General features: G+C 41.2%; 1 protein-coding gene across 5 annotated transcripts in view; it reads left to right on the forward strand.

Moving 5' to 3' along the window:
• Positions 1-23,384, forward strand: part of SPIRE1 (spire type actin nucleation factor 1) — a 524,996-nt gene that overhangs the window by 439,717 nt on the left and 61,895 nt on the right. For 3 of the 5 annotated variants that reach the window (XM_063923426.1, XM_063923427.1, XM_063923430.1), the window contains 3 exons: positions 12,135-12,228; positions 12,431-12,573; positions 22,811-22,984. In XM_063923426.1, the coding sequence (XP_063779496.1) occupies positions 12,135-12,228; positions 12,431-12,573; positions 22,811-22,984 (411 nt within the window). The remainder of the gene's footprint in view (positions 1-12,134; positions 12,229-12,430; positions 12,574-22,810; positions 22,985-23,384) is intronic. The other 2 variants (XM_063923428.1, XM_063923429.1) reach the window with 1 other exon arrangement.

Raw genomic sequence — 23,384 nt, forward strand, 5'->3', positions numbered from 1 at the left:
TTGTACAGAAACTCCCCTTTACTGTTCCAGTCTGTGATGTGTTTAGAGCGTGTCATTTTACTCAATAGTATTTCACAGTTTTTCTTATACCGGTCATTAACACCGCTCAAAAGCTCATGATAAACAGCATCGGGTGCAATAGGCTGTGTCGTATTATTTGATTCATCAACAGATTTTGCAACGGGTGATAAAAGAGCTAAAGTTGACATTTCACTATCAGCCTGTTTACTCAACACCAGGTATCTCTGCAACAACATTGTATATCGCTTTGCTTTTTCATATTCTGATAAATCATTATTCTGTAGTATTTTCACGATCTCTACATCTAGACCATGCGTTGCTGTTTTACGTATGTCGTCGCTGTTCGGTTTATTATGTAAACGGTCTATCTGATTCTGAGGTACCAGATACATTTTCTCAGCGTACTCCATCAGCGATTAGACAATAGTCCTGTAATTAGCGGTATAGCAAAACCAAGCAGCGAACCGATAAAACCACCCGACTGTTTAACCAACCTCTTCTTTTTTCCAATGGCACATTTCTTATTACAAAGTGATTTTATAAGCGCTCGCTTCTTTTTAAGGTAGTTCAACTGTCGTTGAGACAGCGGTATTTTACCTTTAAGCGTGTTGAGCGCTATCTCACAAATAGCCGTGACTAAATCGTTAGAAGCGTTGGATAAAATAGCATTTCTTTGGATTGGTGTTGCTTTAATTAACGTTTTTAAAAGCACCCAATTACGTCTTATCCGCCCCGACATGTTCACCGTTGTTAGAATGACAACAAATGACTAAAGGTTGTACGGTTATAGCTTTATAGAACCACGCTTCTTAATGACAAAAGCGACAGGCGTGTCTGGTGGGAATAAGCCGCTTCGTAAATGATAATCGTCAAGAGCGTTGTTTCTTAAATCAACCAGTAAATAACCATAAGGGGCAGCCGTCGCGGATTCATAGGATTCGAGAAAAAAACGATGTTTCGATGGGTACATTTGTCTAGCCAGAATGCCCACCTGCATTTTATCCCTGGGGTTTTTGAACAGGACCATATATTTTGTGTTTAAATGTATAGTTCTGCTCTTTTTACCTTGACAAAATATGTTTTGGACAAGGTACAGGATACTGAGATTACGATGGTGTACATACTTTGTGAAAGCTTTCTCAACCTCAGAATTATTACTTGCCGCGTCCATCAAATCATCAATCACTGTTAAATTAATCTTATCAGGGGGAAAAAGTTGATCATCGCTAAAAGACTCTGGTAAGCCCTCTATAAAACGCGTACCGGGGTAATCACACAGAAGTTGGTCGTATATAGGTTGCCAACAGGTGTAAAACCAAACAACATTATCAGGTACATGAGTCATATGTGTTGCAGCGTGTTGCAACAGCGTTTTCACAAAATAACTTTTACCCGAATTGGACGGACCCGCTAAAATACATGAGAAAGGGTGCTGAAATCTGGTGTCCATCTTAATAGCCGAACGGCAGTGTTGTGAAGTTGTCCGTAAGAGACCGTTTAGTATAAACACACCTTTGCGTCTTCTGCAAAGTACGCGTCTCTATCTGCCAGCACTTTTTCACACGTACTATACCGGGTTGACGGATCACAACCTTTTTCTGGTCATCGCCTTCGGGATTTAAAGGATAATCTAAGACCAGTTCTTTGAGGCTGTCAAAGTTAACGTGCTGCGCATTATCAACATTGAGCGTTATACCTTTAACTTTTAAACAGGTCTTTCCGTTGTTTAGTCGATAGCCGTATGACTTGGGACCGGCTGAGACAAATTCTGTTATATGGGTGCCTGTGGGTAGTTCGCTGGTCAACTCGCCTAAATAATCACCCAATGGCGGGCACCAGTCACCGGGTCTACTGACAAAAATTACAGAATCTGTGTCGTGATAAAGACATCTATCTTGTAATCTATACAGTAGTTTGTACAGTTCAACACGTGCATAAGCCGTTGTAAAGATGGCTATAGTTACATTTGAAATTGCGCCCCTGGTGTAATGATCTTTGGCATACTTCCAATTTACCATAACTGTATCATCGTCAACAAAGTCCAAAGCGGACACGTCATAGTACGGTAAGAACGCGTATTCAAAAAGTTTGTCGGGATCGGTCACTAGACACGTATTGGGCATGTTGCTACGTTGACCAAATTTACCCCATAAGGAATTTAAAAACAATTTTGAAATTTGTCTTTTAGCGGGATTGATTTCTATGTGATCGGGTCGTAAAGACACGCCTTCATTTTTTTGATAGGCGTCTATATACTCTTGGCGTTTCTCGGCGTCTGTACACCATTCGGGATAACCAGAGGCCTCTTGTTTATCCCTGAGGTGCGTTTTAATGTAGCCTGAAAACAATTTGTCAGAGCTCTCATCAAAATGCCACACCTCATAGATTTTACACACCATGTACCCCATTTCTACAGCCAAGTTTAGTTCCACGGTACACCATGTACCGATGAGTGCACGTTTTTCTGAATCATGAACACACGGCTCAGTCTATCCAGACTCAGCGCATGTTCGACATAATGGAAACATTAACTTGCCACCCATTTTAACCGGCAGAACCGGAAAGAATAGGCCACGAGGCGGGTAAACTTTAACCCTGGCAAAACCGGAATACTTTGTGACATCACCAAAGTCCTTATAAATAATGCGTGGGTGCTGTATAGGATACGTTTTGGTTTTGTTAACATATGGGTACAGGCTGGTGAAATCAAAATAGTGAATTTTTTCATCACAGCCTGTTTTGTGATACAGCTTTATGGCGTTTGTGCGCCCGCCATAAAGAGCATCACGCGGCTCCAAGGGTTCGGGTAATTCTTTACCCTTCAGAAAAGCCTGTAGATCTGCATCAGAATCTAGCATAGACTTCCATTCACAACCCCAGATTTCACGTATCTGAAATCCACAACGTTTAAGGTAGTGCAACTTCACCTGCGTCTTGTGGTGTAATTGACCGTAGGTCGTTTTAGTCAGTTTGTTTTTATCATCGGCGTTGTAACAAGCACCACAGCCATGATAAAAACAACCTTGGAATTCAAATGCAGTGGGTGTTCCGTTAATCACGGCGTAACCATCCAGGCTGTATTTACCAACTTTCTTCTCACCCCCTTGTAAAGCGTGTCTTATACTCACACCTTCTTTGTGCTCTATGTACATTAACCACTGTATGGCTGGCGTTGAGTAACGCTTCTGAGTCTTGTGATAGTTATCACCCGGTACAAGGGCCAGTGTCTTTTCCTGTAAAAATTTACAACGGTACATGGCCATGCATACGGAAGCCAACGTGACTAATTGAAAAGCCTCGATGTGACGTTTAACCACAACCTTTTTTTTTTCTTTGTTATTAGAAATTCCTGTTCTGTCATGGCTATAACAGCCGATCTAAAAGCATCACAAGCTTTTTGTAATATTTTCACATCTTCTTTACAATATCGTACGAGCTCTTTTTGAAAGTTAAACGGTTTGTGTACATGCTGTTTATACCAGGCTGTAAACTCAGATAATTCATCAGGCATCATGTATTGTGGACCAAAATACTCTATTGACGGCATAGCGCCTATGTAATTTTGGTTATCAGCTGTGTTAAAAAAATGTGGGAAATAACCTTTGGTACCGTCAAACCCCATCGCCTTTGGTAACTTGCTAAGCCGCATGGGTAAAAAATTTAAAGAGTCAATAAATCTTATCTTCAAATCTTTTACCGTGATGCACATTATGTTGCCGCCTCTAGATAATAATTCCATCTTTAATTTCTCCTTAATCAGCTGGCGCAGCACAAAATACGCATCATAGCGACCTGCATTATGGGCTATGAATGTGTAATGCTCAAATTTTGGTTTCATGAACGTCTTTACAAAGTCTTCGATACACGCAACACCCTTAAACTCCCAGTCTTTCTCCCCCGTTAATGTTAAAGCGTAACAATAGTTTGGTATGTGCACACCCGTCTCCTGCATACACTCAAAATCATAAAAGATGTATTTCTTTGTGGGGTCTTCCGGCTTGATGGTTTGTATATAGCACAAATGGTTCGAAAACCCATCAACGAACACCTTACAAATGGGACACTTTAGGCCTCGGCAGTTATGATCTGTTCGCCTGTAGAGACAACACTTGTCACAATATACATGTTCAAGACAGGATATTTTGTGATCAAGAGCTAAAGCTTTGTGTAGCTCTAAACACTCGTTGATCGACAAAATACCCTACACACCGAACACCTTAACGCAGTCACACCGTCGTCAATACAATCCGGCCTGTGACAAGCCTTACAAAAGAAAAGACAATAGTGATTATTTCTATGATGGTAAGCGCTATGACAACGAATGCAATAATACCGGGCACCAAGAAACGCTTTGATATCGAGTATCCCATAAAAGTGACAATCGTGATATAGCACAAACAGCGTGTCTTTGTAACGGCTGTCCGTACAGTAGTATTTCCAATCCCCTTGACTATAATAGAGGAGATTGATCGAAACATTTAAATAATTTTCAAAAATTGCAACATCGCTAAAGCTGACCGCTTTATCAAGCGGCAGATTCAAAGCTTTATGTAGTTGGATCGCTCTCTCCTGTATTACATGATCATTGGCATTGTTACCTTTATCCAGAAGTTTACAGACGCTAGCGGCCAAACACAGGTTATTACCTATGCGTCTGAAGTCATAGAGATATCTCTTTCTTTTATTTATTATTAAACTTTGGGGCAGGCGGTGTAAACTTCTACCAGTCAAACCACATCCTGATCTGTTACTAAAAATACTGATCACAAGTCTTAAGCCTGTGGATAATAAGAATTCAGCGTTACTTTGAAGCGTGTTTGTAATCTGATTCAAAAAACTGGCAGCGTCTAATGTTTCTTGCGGCTTACGATGCGAATAGATGGCGTTGTGTAACCCACCCCCCTCCAATCTAAGCTGAACGCGGTCGGCAGGATCCACGCCCGCAAGGACGCCATCGAGCATGGCCTGTATAGCAGTATGAACGGCTCGAACTCCCTCTACAAATGATGTAACCCTGTCCAAATTAACAAACCGATAGTGATTGTGGTACTCAATGGCTCTGAAATGCGGTCGTTGTCGTTCATAACTGTTAATTGCCTCTAAGTATACATGTTGCCGACCTTCGTCATTACCGGGTGACTCAACACCGACTGCATCATCATATATGGGGCTTGCAATGCGCTCAATATTGTCAGTCTGTGATTCGTCAATCGGTAATGCTTGGGGTGGCGATTGATCTATATCTACATACATCGCACTCTGCTTCCTGCCTACCACATGTTCCCTGTGCCGCTTGCGTTTTCTCAATCTGGTTAATGTTGTTACAGCCTGTTTCACCTTTGCACGTCGGAATAACTGTGAGTTCTTGTATGTTAAACAAGGTTTAATTCGTGGTTTTTTTTTACAGGCATTTAAATTTAAAACACGTTTCAAACCATTGCCTAACATGCCTAGTCACGGCTCAGTTTCATTTATTTCTGCAAAATGATGTATGTTGGCTTTAATAAATTCAGTTGTCTTAACTGACCGATCTATGTATTTTGACATGACATTCATATACGTCTCAACAACTTCTTTAACAATGTCTTGTTTACATTTACTACCGTGGCTCACACCTTTAATGTGTTTTAACAAATATCCGGCTTTTACGCCCATGTTCTCAACATCTTCCCGTATCTTACCCAACAACGCGTAAAATTGTATTTCGGCATCTTGGCCTAATTGTTCTGAATTTTGACATTCATCAACTATGTCGGGCGCTATCCCTCGCGCCGGTGCACAAGCATCAGCCGATGCGTTTACCATGGCTGTCGTTGTAAAAATATTGGGCATTGATGTTACACAATCAACCGTTGTAGTATTACCAGGTATTCCTGCAACGGCTGATAATACTTCATCAGAACTATTCTGCGGATCTTGTGTCGTTGACTCTACACAGTTTGTAATAAGCTCTTGCCCATTTATGTCATCAATATCTGATATCACAGGATTATCAGCTATGTGTCTTGTTTCTGTTTCAGAGCAATCCTGTGTATCGGAAATAGTGATGACATCGGATTGCGACAATTGCTTAACATTACTTCTTGAGTCAACATTTGATAACAAACCAATGCCTGCTATGTGCCTTGTTTCTGTTTCAGAACAAACCTGTGTATCTGGAATTGTGATTACAGCTGATTGCGGCAATTGCTTAACATTACTTCTTGAGAGACGCGATGCCCTCTTAACCTTTACAGTCTTTGTATTACCAGCGACATCCCGGTCTGCAGTGTTAAACGCTGTGTGTTTTGATGTTACAGCAACATCGTTACTTACGCTTGATACAGTTTGTAACGCGATCCTTCTCCGTTGCGGCTTATCATTTTCGGAATAGGACAATTTTCTTTTAAGATCTGTAAATGCAGAATTATGACTTCTCTCATTCGTTCTTGGTCGAGCCGGCCTTCGTTTGTTCGGGTTGATACAACCGTTATGCACCACCATAACCGATGACCTAGCAACATCCTTTAGGCTGTTATGTACAATCGACGGCGTTACGAATTGATGGTTCTCCGTTTCAGCGGCGGTTGTGCGTTTTGATATTTTCCCGCTTGTACTAGGCCTGTGTATTTGCGCGACTGTATCACGGCCTGTTGGTATCGTAGGATCATATCGCCTTGCTACAGCGTCATCTGTAATACATATACAGGTTGAGTATCCCATATCCAAATATTCCGAAATACGGAATATTCCGAAATACGGACTTTTTTGAGTGAGAGTGAGATAGTGAAACCTTTGCTTTTTGATGGCTCAATGTACACAAACTTTGTTTAATACACAAAGTTATTAAAATATTGTATTAAATGACCTTCAGGCTGTGTGTATAAGGTGTATATGAAACATAAATGAATTGTGTGAATGTAGACACACTTTGTTTAATGCACAAAGTTATAAAAAATATTGGCTAAAATTACCTTCAGGCTGTGTGTATAAGGTGTATATGTAACATAAATGCATTCTGTGCTTAGATTTAGGTCCCATCACCATGATATCTCATTATGGTATGCAATTATTCCAAAATACGGAAAAATCCCATATCCAAAATACCTCTGGTCCCAAGCATTTTGGATAAGGGAGACTCAACCTGTATTACAAAATAAATATAAACGCTGATGCACGTAAATCAGCATTTAAATCACGGCATAACAATATACCATATAACAGTGTTTGATTACACACCTGCTGCTGCGAATTGATGGTTCTCAGTTTCAGCTGCGGTTCTGCGTTTTGATGTTTTCCCACTTGTACTAGGCCTGTGTATTTGCGCGACTGTATCACGGCCTGTTGGTATCGTAGGATCATATCGCCTTGCTACAGCGTCATCTGTAATACATATATTATAAAATAAATATAAACGCCGATGCACGTAAATCAGCATTTAAATCACGGCATAACAATATACCATATAACAGTGTTTGATTACACACCTGCTGCTGCGAATTGATGGTTCTCCGTTTCAGCTGCGGTTGTGCGTTTTGATGTTTTCCCGTTTGTACTAGGCCTGTGTATTTGCGCGACTGTATCACGGCCTGTTGGTATCGTAGGATCATATCGCCTTACTACAGCGTCATCTGTAATACATATATTATAAAATAAATATAAACGCCGATGCACGTAAATCAGCATTTAAATCACAGCATAACAATATACCATATAACAGTGCTTGATTACACACCTGCTTTATATTCGAATGTTTTAGCCCGACCCCCTGTCGCGTGGGGGGAAAACGGTCGCTCATCAACAACATTGCTGGTCTGTATAGCGGCGTTGTGACAATATTCAGGTTTGTTCAATATGTCCCGTAGAATACCATCAGCCGTCGCATCATCCATTTTTGTGGAATCTTTAGCCGGTGAAAAAATGAAAAAATAAATATTACATACGATATAAAATTAGAATAACATGAAAAAGAGATGTATTATTGAGAATATAAAGTGTGTACAGTTGACAACAAATTAGCACAACTGTACAAGGTTTATTTTTAATTCTTTACCCGTGGAAAAATAAATAAAAATAATAATAAAAAATAAATAAATAAAAAATAAATAAAAATATCATGTTACTCACACGCTGGAGCCAATTCCAAAATATTAGTAAAATCGGGTATAACGCTGAAGTCTAAACCAAAGGGGCTATCTCCAACCGAATCGAAATTCTCTGTGTTTGTGATCACTGTCATTAAATTGTGAGAAATACATTGGGAGAAATAAAAATGAGAAAATAATAATTATTTAATAATTACTATTTAATAATTACTTATCAATGTATCCACACTGTTGTACGTTCATACTATTTAAACTTTTAAAAATAAGTAAAAATGAACAAATTGTAGACCTTGACTATAATTTCATACTATTTAAACTTTAAATATAAATAAAAACGTGTCAATGGTATTTATAGACATAGCTTACCATGGGTCGTTTGATAACTTGGCAAATCATCATCGGATTCAGATGTACACATGAAATTGTTCTGCATTGTCTGTCTCTGAACCAATAATGAAAATGAGATACGATTAATATCTGTAAAACGATTTACATGAAATAGTGTCGGTGCATTCCCAAAATGAACCACTAGATGGCGCTATTACCACATATTTAAACACAATGGTACTTACTAACAATACTAAGCGGCTCCCAATGGTACTTACTAAATACCAATTGTAGATTAAAGTGCAAAAATGGAATATGAAATGTTAGGAAGCGCTTCCTAACATTTTATACAACTTGTTTGCACTTTACTCACATTAATTCACAGCTATATTTGTAAAATAAAAAATATGCAATTTGTATAAACATGAGATTAGTCAAACGATTTACATGAAATACTGTGTCGGTGCATTCCCAAAATGATTACCACATATTTAAACAGCCTTCAGTGAGTGACAATTATACTTATTTCACAGCCATATTTGTAAAATAAAAAAAATATATAACATGCTAGAACCATAATGATAATAATAATAATAATAAATAATAATAATAATAACACTTACCATAATGTCTTCACGTGTGTATAGCGATGCAAGTTCGTTTGAAATTCCTTCTCAGTGCTCTGTCCCACTTCAGTGCTGTGTCCTATTCTTATAGCCATGGCTGTGAGCCATATGGCCCCCACCAACCTGTGGTATGCCGTCCCACATTTCCAAGATGCTGGGGCGGGGTTTTTAAACATATAATCTTTGGTTTATACATTAGTAAATGTAGTCATTCTTTTCAGTTACAATAAAGATATAATCTGTTAGCGGTACCTTACAAGTCATACTCAGCGCTTCAAAAACATACCAAATACTTATATATACATATATATATATATATATATACAGAAAAAACAATTCCTGAGTGCTCTAAAGTTCTTGTATAGATTGAATGACTGTCCTTCCAAATTTAGAATAAAATTATTTAATAACAAAAATAATTCATAAAAACCCCATAAAATTATTTAATAACAAAATTAATTCATAAAAAGCATTATACAGAAGTACTTATGAACTAATGTACATGAAAACAAATTATTTTATGATTCCATAAATATCCATGTGGTATGCCGTCCCACATACTCTAAAGTTCTTGTATAGATTGAATGACTGTCCTTCCAAATTTAGAATAAAATTATTTAATAACAAAAATAATTCATAAAAACCCCATAAAATTATTTAATAACAAAATTAATTCATAAAAAGCATTATACAGAAGTACTTATGAACTAATGTACATGAAAACAAATTATTTTATGATTCCATAAATATCCATGTGGTATGCCGTCCCACATTTCCAAGATGCTGGGGCGGGGTTTTTAAACATATAATCTTTGGTTTATACATTAGTAAATGTAATCATTATTTTCAGTTACAATAAAGATATAATCTGTTAGCGGTACCCTACAAGTCATACTCAGCGCTTCAAAAACATACCAAATACTTATATATACATATATATATATATATATATATACAGAAAAAACAATTCCTGAGTGCTCTAAAGTTCTTGTATAGATTGAATGACTGTCCTTCCAAATTTAGAATAAAATTATTTAATAACAAAAATAATTCATAAAAAACATTATACAGAAGTTCTTATGAACTAATGTACATGAATACAAATTATTTTATGATTCCATAAATATCCACTGGCTTACGGATTTGTAGCTAAAATTACTTTCAGGCTGTGTGTATAATGTGTACATGTAACATAAATGCATTCTGTGCTTAGATTTAGGACTCATCACCATGATATCTCATTATGATATCTGATTAATCCAAAATACGGAAAAATCTGATTTGAGTCAACACATAAACCTGTAGGTGGCGCTAATGTTCTTCTACAGAGATAACAAGCTGCTTTTTTTTAAAATGTGCTGTCATCATTTATCACTCATGGCCATTAAAATCAATATGTTTTTAAATTAGTGCCATGTGTGATGCTTCCGTACATCTAAGAAAATGGACATGGTCATATTGTAGTCCGTAGATCTGTGGATTTTTAAAATGTGCTGTCATCATTTATCACTCATGGCCATTAAAATCAATATGTTTTTAAATTAGTGCCATGTGTGATGCTTCCGTACATCTAAGAAAATGGACATGGTCATATTGTAGTCCGTAGATCTGTGGATTTTTAAAATGTGCTGTCATCATTTATCACTCATGGCCATTAAAATCAATATGTTTTTAAATTAGTGCCATGTGTGATGCTTCCGTGCATCTAAGAATATGGACATGGTCATTAGTCATTATGCTTTTTTAAAGCTGTACTGTGTGTACCAAGCGTGACGTTTAAATTGTTGGAATGTGTGACCTATAACATGTGAACTATAACAGTCATGTTTGAAAGCGTACAGACTAATCAAAATAGTGAATTTTTTCATCACAAGCTGGTTTGTGATCTTTATTGCGCATTCTGTGCCTGGTGTTGCGTGACACTCTGCGACTGGTGTTACGCGACAATTTTTAATACGGTTTAATATCGAACACTATAAATTTATATAAAATTTAATATAAAATTTTATATTAAAGCGATATAAAACACTATCATTTAATATTAAAGGGGGTGGAGCCTAGGAGCAAGGGGGTGTTACCACCTGTCAGTTTGACAGAAAGGTTGTCTTTATCTACTTGTGTTATTAAAGTGTTGTAATATTTCCCACCCAGCAATGTGAGTTTGTATGTATTTATTTATTAACAGATCTTTATATAGTGCAAACGGGATGTAGTTAAATATCCCGGTGCTCAGGATCCCAACAGTCAGAATCCTTTCATTAAGTGCTAGGGTTAGGGTTGGGCACTAGGGGGAGGGTTGAGGGGAAGGGGTATGGTTAGGGTCAGGCTGTGGGAGGGGTGGGTTAGTGTAAAAATGCTTACCCAATTCCATCAGGATTTTGATTGTCTGCGTTCTGACCATCAAGATTCTGTGTGCTGGGGTATCGATACCAACCCAGTAGTCAATTTGAGTAATAGACCATATTTAGTCATTCACATCAGTTTTTATCCCACTGCAGTTTACAATCTATATGTACAACACAAATATACATACTAGGATTTATTTATTTTTGTCCAAAGCCAATGAACCTACCAGTATGTTTTTGAGGTGTAGGAGGAAACATCAGAAGGATATACAAACTCCACACAAATAGGTCCCTGGTTAGAATAAAAATCTTACCCCAGAGCTATGGGGGAGCAAAGCCAACCATTTACATTTGTCTTTATTAAAAAGACATTTTGGGTGCAGTTCTGTGAGATTTGAATATGGACCTTGGGGTTGTATAACTTGCAGATAATGTGACTGGTACAGTAAGGTTCTAGTACATTTTAAGCATGCTTGCCTATTCGCCCGGAACGGGCGAGAGTCTCCCGAAAATCGGATGGCGCTCGTGGAAGTGTGGGCAAGTCTCGCAGCCCACAGCCACCCGCATTTGCCAACACCGCACCCGCAATTGTCCACAAGTGGGTGGCCTGGGGGGTCCAATGAAAACAATAGAGCTCCTATCTAAACTAAGATTTTTGGTTTCCGGGAAAGTGCATTATGTACGTTCCTGTGATCACAGGTAAATAATTTGATAATTCTGTGTACTTCTAGGAGGATATCGTACGCAAGTCCTCAAGCAGCAGCAGTAGTGTTTCCAATTCCCAGCCTGAAGATTTGTCCACAGGAACTGTTGCCAGGAAAAAAAGTAAGTGACATATACAAAGTAGCATTTCTTCCTGCGACTTGCGACTGCTTTCAGTGGGTTGGAGTGGTGGAGTGTTTGCAGGCTCTGAGGGCTTTAGATATACAGTTAAACCTAGATAAAATCACACTTGGGGTTAGTTGCAGCACAGACAGTAAGTAGGACTTTCCCATTTATTTTGTGTTTTATTTTCTTATGTTTTTAGTTCCACCAAGATTTTTGCCAATATCCTCTACGCCGCAGCCTGAGAGACGGCAAACTCCACAGAGGAGGCACTCCATAGAGAAGGAGACTCCAACAAATGTACGGCAATTTTTGCCCCCAACCCGACAAAGCTCCAGGTCTTTGGTAAGCAAACATCAGACCCTGACTGGTGGGTGCAGTTAATCAGATGAAATCATTTAGCTGCCTCACAGAAGACATGCTGCAGGACGCATAGCATGCTGATTTCTCAGCAATGCTTCCAAATAGAAAGCAGACAGCACTCTGGAACATCCCAGACATCCAATGTCCAGTCAGATCCAATCTTTATTATACAGTATGTAGCAATATGGAGGAAGCTGTGTGACCACAGGCCAGCTGGGTATCTTGTAGCAAAGTTATAGTAAAGTTGTTGTTTTTTAGGGGTATATGCAATTGCATATATTCCAGCCGGAATGCAACCGTTTTTTGATTCGACACAATTCGACAGTCGAAACCCTCCCGCCGGGACCCGAATTCGACATATTCAATAAATAACGGATTTGACAGTCCCGCTGTCGAAAAACGGACCAATTGACGAATAGTGGGCGGCCTGGATTCGACTTCATGGACGGCACAAAAGTGTTAAAAAAAATCCTGGAAAAAAATGCGTGGGGTCCCCCCTCCTAAGCATAACCAGCCTCGGGCTCTTTGAGCCGGTCCTGGTTTTTAAAAATACGGGGGGGGGGGGGCAAATGACAGGGGTTCCCCCGTATTTTAACAACCAGCACTGGGCTCTGCGCCTGGTCCTGGTGCAAAAAATCCGGGGGACAAAAGACGTAGGGGTCCCCAGTATTTTTCACACCAGCATCGGGCTCCACTAGCCAGAGAGATAATGCCACAGCCGGGGGACACTTTTATATTGGTCCCTGCGGCCCTGGCATTAAATCACCAACTAGTCACCCGTGGCCGGGGTTCCCTGGAGGAGTGGGGACCCCTTAAATCAAGGGGTCCCCCCCCTCCAGCCACCCAAGGGCCAGGGGTGAAGCCCGAGGCTGTCCCCCTCATCCGCCACCCTTGGATAGCCATGTGTCAAAAAAAATAATTGTTTTTTGTAGCAGAACTACAAGTCCCAGCAAGCCTCCCCCGCAAGCTGGTACTTGGAGAACCACAAGTACCAGCATGCGGGGGGGAAACGGGCCCGCTGGTACCTATAGTTCTACTACAAAAAAAATACCCAAATAAAAACAGTACACACACACCGTGACAGTATAACTACATGCACACCTACATACATACATACATACATACATACATACATACATACATACTTACCTATGTTGACACGAAGAGTCGGTCCCCTTCTCCACGTAGAATCCATGGGGTACCTGTAAATAAAATTATACTCACAACAATCCAGTGTAGATCTGTCCTCTTCTTGTTTGTAATCCACATACATGGATGGGGGGACAGCCTCGGGCTTGATTTAAGGGGTCCCCACTCCTCCAGGGTACCCCGGCCAGTGGTGACTAGTTGGGGATTTAATGCCACGGCCGCAGGGACCTATATAAAAGTGTCCCCCGGCTGTGGCATTATCTCTCTGGCTAGTGGAGCCCGGTGCTGGTGTGAAAAATACGGGGGACCCCTACGTCTCTTGTCCCCCATATTTTTTGCACCAGGACCGGACGCAGAGCCCGGTGCTGGTTGTTAAAATACGGGGGAATCCCTGTCATTTTTCCCCCCGTATTTTTACAACCAGGACCGGCTCAAAGAGCCCGAGGCTGGTTATGCTTAGGAGGGTGGACCCCACGCATTTTTTTTCAGGAATTTTAACACTTTCACACCCCTTCCAACCTAAAAACATGCACTGATCTCTCCATATTCTTGTAGTAAGTAAAAAAAAAAAAAAATATTCTTTTAAAAAATAGATTAAATAATACTTGTGGCTCCTAAGGACAAAACAAGTAGATAATCCCTTATAATATAAATAGATATGCTATTAGCAATAAAAAAAGCACAAAAAAAATTCTTGTTTTGAAATTTTTTATTAGATCACGACAGGAAAATGAGGCGGAATGAAATTGACGAAATGACTGTCGTAAAGCACTGTTGTCGAATCGACATTCTTCAATTGAATATACTTTTGTCGAAAAGCCGTATTTTAACATTGCAGACATGTCGAATTGAAAAAAAAGTCGAATTGCCAAAAGTCGAAAATGAAACTGCAGGTTTTTTGTCGAAAAGTACTGTATTGCAGTGTCAAATCAAATTCGACAGTTTTTTTGTGTCGAAAATGACCCGTTTTTCGTCATTTTCGGCAATTCGACCGCAATTGCATATACCCCTTAATTGGCTATGTGGCAGTTTTCCTGAGTGTTGTCTAGATTTCTATTTGGTTGCAATCCAGACCTCTTCCATTCTCAGTTATTACTTTGCACTGGCTTTTTATAACATAACCCAGAGAACATGCTGTATGCATGCCAAGAAGTATACAAAGCTTCCACGTCCATAGCTCCCGCCTGGAACCCCCCAGTTATGTGATGCTGCCTAACATTTAATATATGATCACTGTCTCTGTAGTGTTACTGTAGCTCGCAGGAAATCATCAGTCATTTCATAATTCACTAGATTCTATGCTGTCTTTTTATTTCTTTATTACACAGTGCCCTTGTACCATATGTATATAGCAAACATAACGGGGCTCCTCTGTTCCCCTATTTATCTAGGAGGGAGTTCTCTATGTAACTAGCTCACGTTGTGCTGTGCTCATTCCCGCGCTGCTTTTCCCCATGCCGCAAAGTTGTCTGATGTGATTCCATTATATTAAGTGCTTTATCCTCAGCACAGAGAAAATTTAACATTAGGATATGCCGGAGCGACAGCGGAAATGGCACCAACACGGTCACTAGCTTTCTGGCCTCCCAGGATGCATCGGCGCTTCACCATATAATCCCGCCCACTGACTCAGTGAAAAAATCAGTTTTTTTGTTTGGTGCTGCAGGAGCCGGGCCATGGTCACAGGGCTGCTGTAGATAAAGCAGCCTGAAGCTTTTATTATTTTATTTTTATAGTCTTACTATGTTTTTTTTTTAGCGACTTTTTCTAACAGCATCTTAAACGCATACGGGAAAGAGTCGCTCCAACAACTCCCCACCGGGTCGCAACAACGCTTACCTTTGCGGTACAGTGCTGTCTCGACGGGCGTCTGTGTCGGATCTTCTAGCAGGTCCAGCAGACGTAACCAAGCTGTGGCCGGAGCATGGGGGGAAGGTAAGTCTATGGATTTCCTCTTACTAGGGGAGTCCGGACACAGCTACAATGTATTGGTGGAGACTACAAACAGTGTGTTGATGCGCCGAACACCTCGAGTGCGACAGCGCTACACTCTAGGGATCATAGGCGCCAGGACTAGGTTGAGGCCGCGATCCTTAAAGTTTATCAACAGGGGGGAATCAGACGATCTCCTGGCAGTCCCTCCTCCAAGTTCATGACCAGTTTCCGCGCGTCTCCCGTCCATGAACTGAATGACCTCACTTCCGTCTCAGACGCTACCACGAGGGTACTCAGTCGCAGCTTAGACGCTGCGGTTGTGTACACTAGAGATCCGCCTAGACCAAGTCGCAGGCCTTAGCGTCTGCATACACGTGTTAGTCACTGAGTGTCCGTGTCCGTCAGTGAGCGTCCGTGTCTTGCATCAGTTATCAGAAAGGCAGTGTACACCAGTAGCGTCTGAATCCACTCAGCATCTTGCGAGCGTATTTGTTTGGATATGGAAGTGTGGTGAGTCTCCCTGTATCCCGCTCTACGGAGGAAGGGTATACAGTACTAAAAATTCTCTCTACTTGTTAGTATGCATTGTTAATTTTTAGTACATATTGCATATGAGATCTGTATATTACTGTGTTTTCTGCATGTTATATTTGAAAAAGAACCAGCTAAAACAGAAGTACAATTTTCCTACTTACTTGTAAGTTGTTATGGGGGTTGTATTCTCATATGACAATGTCTAATGCAGTGATTTTCAACCTTTTTTACTCGCGGCACACCGAACAATATTTTAAAATTGCCAAGGCACACCATCAGTTCCCCACAGAACAAAAACAAAAAACACACACTGGCCGTCACAGTAAAAAAAAAATCCACACATACATTGGCCTACCCAGAAAAACAATCACATTGCTCCCCACATAAATCCTATTGCTCCCTACATAAATCCTATTGCTCCTCACATGAATTATTCACATTGTTACCCCAATAAATCCATAAATCCTTATTCTACCCACATAAATCCCCACAGGAGAAATAAAATAACAAATATTAGCCCCTACCGGTCAGCTGTCCTCCTCCCTGTCCCTCAGTGGTGGGGGTTATTCATAGTGGAGTGCTGCGAATACGGAGCAGCGGGGGGGGGCAGGTGTGGATGTGGGTGGGTAAGGAAAGCTGTGTATGCAGGCAGGAACTGGAATATGTGTATGCAGGCAGGTGGGCAGGCTGGGTGGTGAGACACGGCGGCCGTGACCTATGATATCACACCGCCGCGTCTTCAAGGCATAGGTCATGGCCAGAGCAAGACTGATCCTCTAAGAAAACCCTGGCCAACAGTTCACTCTGAAGGTGCAGGAAGCTGCTCTGGCTCCGCGGCACACCTTGCAACTGGTCGCGGCACACTAGTGTGCCACGGCACACTGGTTGAAAAAGCCTGGTCTAATGCCTTAACATGTGACTGACTGCTAGTATGTGTGCTGACTTTTCTATGTAACGTCAGTCCTGTTCTGACCTTCAAATCAGGTGCACGGTTGTGGTCAGATTGATCTCACTTCTATATATCCATATATAGGTGATTTTCAGTCACAAATTGTGTAGTCATTAACAGATTATTACCATATCTGTGAGCGGCAAAAGTGACGAGGAGAATTTATCAGGCACTCCTACATCCCTAACATGCTTATCCTGTAAGACAGGGATAATTTGTATGGACCAGTTGGTCACTTATGAGGGGTTGTGTGCGAACTGTTTTGCTTTTCAGCAAAGAAAAAAACAGGATTTGGTTCAACAACCAACAGAGCCACCATAGAATATGTTCGCAAAGACTTTGTCTTCAATAGCGGACAGGTTAACTTCGGTAGCGCCACCCCAGGGGTTAGGTTACACTATTAACCCATACATGCAGCTCTCTTCCTACGGCTTGGTTCCAGTAGCCTCTACAAGTAACCAAGGGACAGGTAATACTAAGACAGATGCTATGTAGCAGACTGCACAAGATGATACAACAGCTGATGATACAGTATATTCAAATACTCCGTATGATGATCAGTCGCAGAGTTTTAGTTCAGAGGATGTAGCTGAACTTATTGACGCTGCGAAGGCTGTTCTCTCCTTGGAAGAGCCAGCAAAGACGGTGTCAAAATCTAAAGCACCTGTGTTTAAACGAACAAAGACAGTTAAAACTGAATTCCCAGCGTCAGATGAGCTGACGGAAATTATGGATGAGTCTTGGGCAACGCCCAGTAAAAGGTATAAGATTCCGAAGAGATGGAATTCTTATTATCCATTTCCAGCTGTGGATTGTTTGAAGAGAGAAGTTCCTCCAAAAGTAGATGCACATGTGCTGCGACTTGTGCATAAATCTGCTTTACCACTGTCATCTACCTCACTAAATGATGTGACAGACAGAAGGGTAGATAGTTTCTTGAAAAATGTATTTTCTCTAGTAGGAGCAGTGGTAAGACCTACTATGGCTTCGGCCTGTGTAGCAAAGGCAATGGGCGAATGGATAGAGGAACTAGAGAATGGCCTCTCTTCTCCTAATAGGGAGCAAGAGGATCTTTTTAGCCGTTTAAGACAATCTGCCCAATACTTGGAAGAAGCAGCAATTGATATGGGTACAGTTGCTTCAAAAGCTTCAGCCTTGACAATAGCCCCTCGTAGAGCAGTTTGGCTACGTACCTGGAAAGCAGATGCGGAATCCAAGAAAGAATTGGAAGCATTGCCTTTCATTGGTAATATATTGTTTGGGAAACCATTATCTGATATCCTAGAATCAGAGGCTGAATCAAAAAAGGTCAGATTTCCGGCTACTTATAACCCTAAGACTAGGGGTTCAAAGTTTCGGTCATTTCGGTGGCAAAGTGAAAGCTAAAGAGGAGTCTAAGCAGCCCCAGTCCAATAGATCGGCCAGGGTTAGAAAGCAATAGGCTAGCAGAAAGCCAGCTTCCAAGCCTGAAGAGACGGGCCTCCGTCTGGAGGATTCCAGGGTTGGGGGCCGACTCCTTCATTTTGCACACATTTGGCAACAGTCGACAGATGCTTGGTTGCAGAAGGTGGTATCTCAGGGGTATGTGTTCCCATTCAGGAGGCAGCCTCCTCAAAGATTTTTTTGCACCAGCTCGTCTCGTATAGAGTCGAAGGCCAATGCCCTGCAAGAAGCAGTCCAAAAATTACTGCAGTCAGGTGTGATTGTCCCAGTACCTCCATCACAAAGGGGACAGGGGTTTTACTCCAATCTATTTCTGATCCAAAAGCCAAATGGGTCATTTCGACCAATTCTCAATCTGAAAATGTTAAACAAATACATTTGGATCCCAAGGTTCCACATGGAGACATTACGCTCCATAATGTTAGCTATGGAATCGGGAGATTACATGGTATCTCTGGATGTACAGAATGCTTACCTACATGTGCCTCCATGAACATTTTCAGTTTCAAGCCCTGCCCTTCGGGCTAGCAACAGCACCCAGGGTGTTTACCAAGATTATGGTGGTTATGGCATTTTGTCTCCGCAAGCAGGGGATAAGAATATTCCCATACCTTGACGACCTGTTAATCCTAGCACATTCGCAGGAGTTACTTTTGAGCCATCTTCAACAGACAATAGTTTGTTTACAGAGACACGGGTGGCTCATAAATTGGGAAAAGTCGTCTCTGAATCCGTCACAGCGGATGGTTCATTTGGGGGCCATATTGGATTCAGATCTACAGAGAGTTTTTCTACCAGAGAAAAAGATGGTCAAGGTGCAGGTCATGACTCAGGAAGCGTTGCACGCCCAGACAATGTCAGTCCATGCAGCAATGCGACTGTTGGTTCTGATGGTATCAACCTTCGACATGGTGGAATATGCGCAATTCCACTCCAGACCATTACAGCACCTTATTCTGACCAAATGGAACGGAAATCATCAGACAATAAAAAAACAGATGATAAAGTTTCCAGTAAACGTAAAAAGGTCTCTAGCGTGGTGGCTACAGACAGACCATTTAAACAAGGGGAGACCCTTTTGGATAAAAGAATGGCAAGTCCTGACAACAGATGCCAGTCTGCAAGGCTGGGGTGCGGTACTTGGAAGCCTTTGGTTCCATGGAAAATGGACCGCAAGGGAAAGTCGCCTGCCAATAAATCTGTTGGAAATAAGGGCCATTTATATAGCTCTAGTTCTGGCAAAGGACAGTCTGCAAGGAAGACCGGTCCAGATTCGCTCAGTCAATGCGACAGCAGTAGCGTACCTCAATCATCAAGGAGGAACTCACAGCAAAAGATTGATGGAGGAAGTAACTCCCATTCTAACATAGGCGGAACTCCATCTCCCAGCAATGTCAGCAGTGTTTGTCCCAGGTGTACTGAACAGGGAAGCGGATTTTCTCAGTCGACACACCATTCAGGAAACCGAATGGGCATTACACCCAGAAGTGTTTCAGACAATAGTGAACAGATGGGGTCTACCAGAGATAGACCTCATGGCGTCTCGTCTAAACAACAAAGTTCCGAAGTACGGATCAAGAACAAAGGATCCCGGAGCGGTCCTTGTAGACGCACTGTCAGTGGACTGGAAATTTCGTCTGGCGTATCTGTTCCCTCCAATCTTTCTGTTACCCAGAGTAGTGAGAAAAATAAAACAAGCAAAGGGAGCAATAATTCTAATAGCTCCAGCTTGGCCAAGAAGGCATTGGTACACAGATCTACTGAGAATGACCGTGGAAGCACCAATATTGCTCCCTCGACTTTCTGATCTGCTAATGCAGGGTCCTTGTTGTTACAGTCATCTGGATTGTCTGTCTTTGACGGCGTGGCTGTTGAAACCTCTATCTTAGAAGCTAGGGGATTTTCAAAACAAGTAATCCAAACTATGCTTAGAGCAACAAAGCCTTCTTCAGCTCGTGTGTATCATAGAATATGGCAAGCCTATATTCATTGGTGTACTGGAAAAAGTTTGAATCGAAGATCTTTTAAAGTATCCAGGATTTTGGATTTCCTTCAAGCAGGATTGGATAAAGGTTTGAAAGTTGCTTCCTTGAGAGTTCAAGTATCAGCATTAACTGTATGGTTTCAGCGAAAGATTGCTGATTTACAGGATGTACGTACTTTCTTTCAGGAGTTGTACATATTCAATCTCCATTTGTTCCTCCTGCAGCGCCCTGGGATTTGAATTTAGTTCTTAAATTCCTCCAGGGTCCTCCGTTTGAACCGCTTAAGAGAGCAGATCTTAAATGGTTAACGGCTAAAGTACTTTTTCTACTGGCAATGGCGTCAGCCAGAAGATTGTCAGATTTAGGAGCGTTATCGTGTAAGTCTCCTTTCCTAAGTTTTTTTCCAGACAGAGCAGTTCTCAGAACGAGATCTGGTTATCTTCCAAAGGTGGTTTCAAAGTTTCACCTTAACGAAGAGATTGTAGTCCCAGTTTTTCAGGTATCGGGACTTTCTGCGGGAGAAGCGTCGCTGGACGTAGTCCGAGCTTTAAGAATCTACATAGATCGTACTAGTGCCATCAGGAAAACAGATTCTCTCTTCATCCTCTACGGATTTCATAGAAGAGGATCGCCTGCTAGTAAACAGACGCTGGCGAGATGGCTCCGAATGGTAATATCAGAAGCTAATTCTCATGCAGATCTCCCTACTCCGGCTAATGTCTCTGCTCACTCTACACGTAAGATAGGTCCTTCATAGGCAGCACAACAGGGTGCTTCAGCAGAACAGATTTGTAAGGCAGCCACATGGTCTTCCATAAATACATTCATTAGACATTATGCCTTGGATTCTTTTGCCTCTCATGACGCAGACTTCGGGCGAAAGGTCCTCCTGTGTAATCAGGAGCGTCCCCACCACTAAAACTGGCTTCGGGAATCCCAATGTTATCCTGTGGATAATCCTGTGGACCCAGCCAGAGAAATAGACGTTATGGTAAGAACTTACCGTTGATAATGTGATTTCTCTTATGTCCACAGGTATCCACAGGGGTCCCACCCTGACGCACCTGATTTGAGGATCTTGACAATCACTAAACCTCTTCCCTCTTGTATGGAAGGGTGTGTATGTGTGTTCTTATCGCCTAAATAGGTTTCTACCTGATGCTCCTGCCTAATCGCTGTGGAAAGAACTGATTTGACTGAGTCAGTGGGCGGGATTATATGGTGAAGCCCCGATGCATCCTGGGAGGCCAGAAAGCTCGTGACCGTGTTGGTGCCATTTCCGCTGTCGCTCCGGCATATCCCAATGTTATCCTGTGGATATAAGAGAAATCACGTTATCAACGGTAAGTTCTTACCATAACGTCTATTTCTTTCAAATGTATTCGCTGCGAAGCCATAAGATGTCACACAGTGCTATATGATGGAGTTATTATACAAGCAAACTAGAATAACACTAAAACAGAATGTAACGAAAGCTTTTGTCTGTTTTTGATCAAGATGTACGGGTTCGGGTTTACTCGGTTCTTACGGCCAAAATTAACGCGAGTTCTGATTTATCCAGATTTTTCTTATTGGCTATCCAAAACAAGTGACATTCGAGAGCCAATAAGATACCGTTTTGAATTCCGAACCCTCACATCTCTAGTTTCTCCACATTACATGGTAATGGTGTTATCAACAGTTTTGAATATTTTGTGCACAGCAAAAAAACAAATTCATACATGTAAATTGGTAAGTGTGAAAATAATAGCATTGTGTAACACATACTGTGTGTAAACACAGTTACTTCTCTATGTAATTGGCATTATAGCTGTATTTAACGCCGTATGGTACATTAAACATTTTAGCATTTCTAACACAACATGAACCTTTATTGGAGGAAGTGTTTATATTAGTGGATATGCTTCCTCCCTGTACTGAATGCTAAATGTTTTGCTGCCCTCTAGTGTACAAAGAGTGGTATTGTAGTAGGCCGTAAAGTCATGTTAGTACTAAAGTGGAAGTTATTGGTGCAATAGATATGCACTGTGCTCTATGTATGCAAAGCGTGATGATTTTGAGCGGCACCTTGCACTAGTATTCGCTGGGCTCATTTGAAACTATGAGACTTGTTGCATCTGTTGCTTGTTGAATGGCAGTTCACTTAGCTACACAGGAGAATGACCATAACGTGAACAGCCATTAGGGAATGTGCCCTTCACTCTCCTCCCTGTTTATTATTCAGGTTCCTAGGATAACCAGTTTCTTTCCAAGGATGACTTTTCGACCACCATTTTCTACCATACACACAGCTTCTTTGTTGGGTTCTCATCCTTTTGAAGCAGCCATTTTTGGGGCAGCTGGGGCTATGTTTTATCTGTTTGAGAAAGCTTATGCCGGCAGGTGGAGTGCCCCCCAGGTTTGCCTCTTTCATCTTCAGTTTGGGTCTGGAAATTCATCTCTTCCTCCTGTTTCCTCCTGGGTTGGAGCGGCACTTCTGCTGTGGCAATTGGCCTGCTGAATCACCCGCCCCACCACCTATCTTACTGATTTTATAGCAGGGAGAAATCTCTATGTGATTTTGTTTTGTTCCTTTTTTTCTTTCTATATCAATCATTATACATAATAATAAAAAGACAAAATCATATGCAGGACAGCAAACTGATAAAGCAACATCACCATCCTTTTTATTAATATTAAGTATGTCAGGCTACTCGTTATTCTGAGTCTCTGACATGAGTCTGTCCCTTTCAGGTAAACTCTGCAAAAGAGAACAATGATAGAATGGTGTTGCATAAAGTTTGTGTTGTCCTCCTTAA

Source organism: Pseudophryne corroboree, chromosome 5 (assembly GCF_028390025.1).
Source record: "Pseudophryne corroboree isolate aPseCor3 chromosome 5, aPseCor3.hap2, whole genome shotgun sequence".
Taxonomy (NCBI): Eukaryota; Metazoa; Chordata; class Amphibia; order Anura; family Myobatrachidae; genus Pseudophryne; species Pseudophryne corroboree.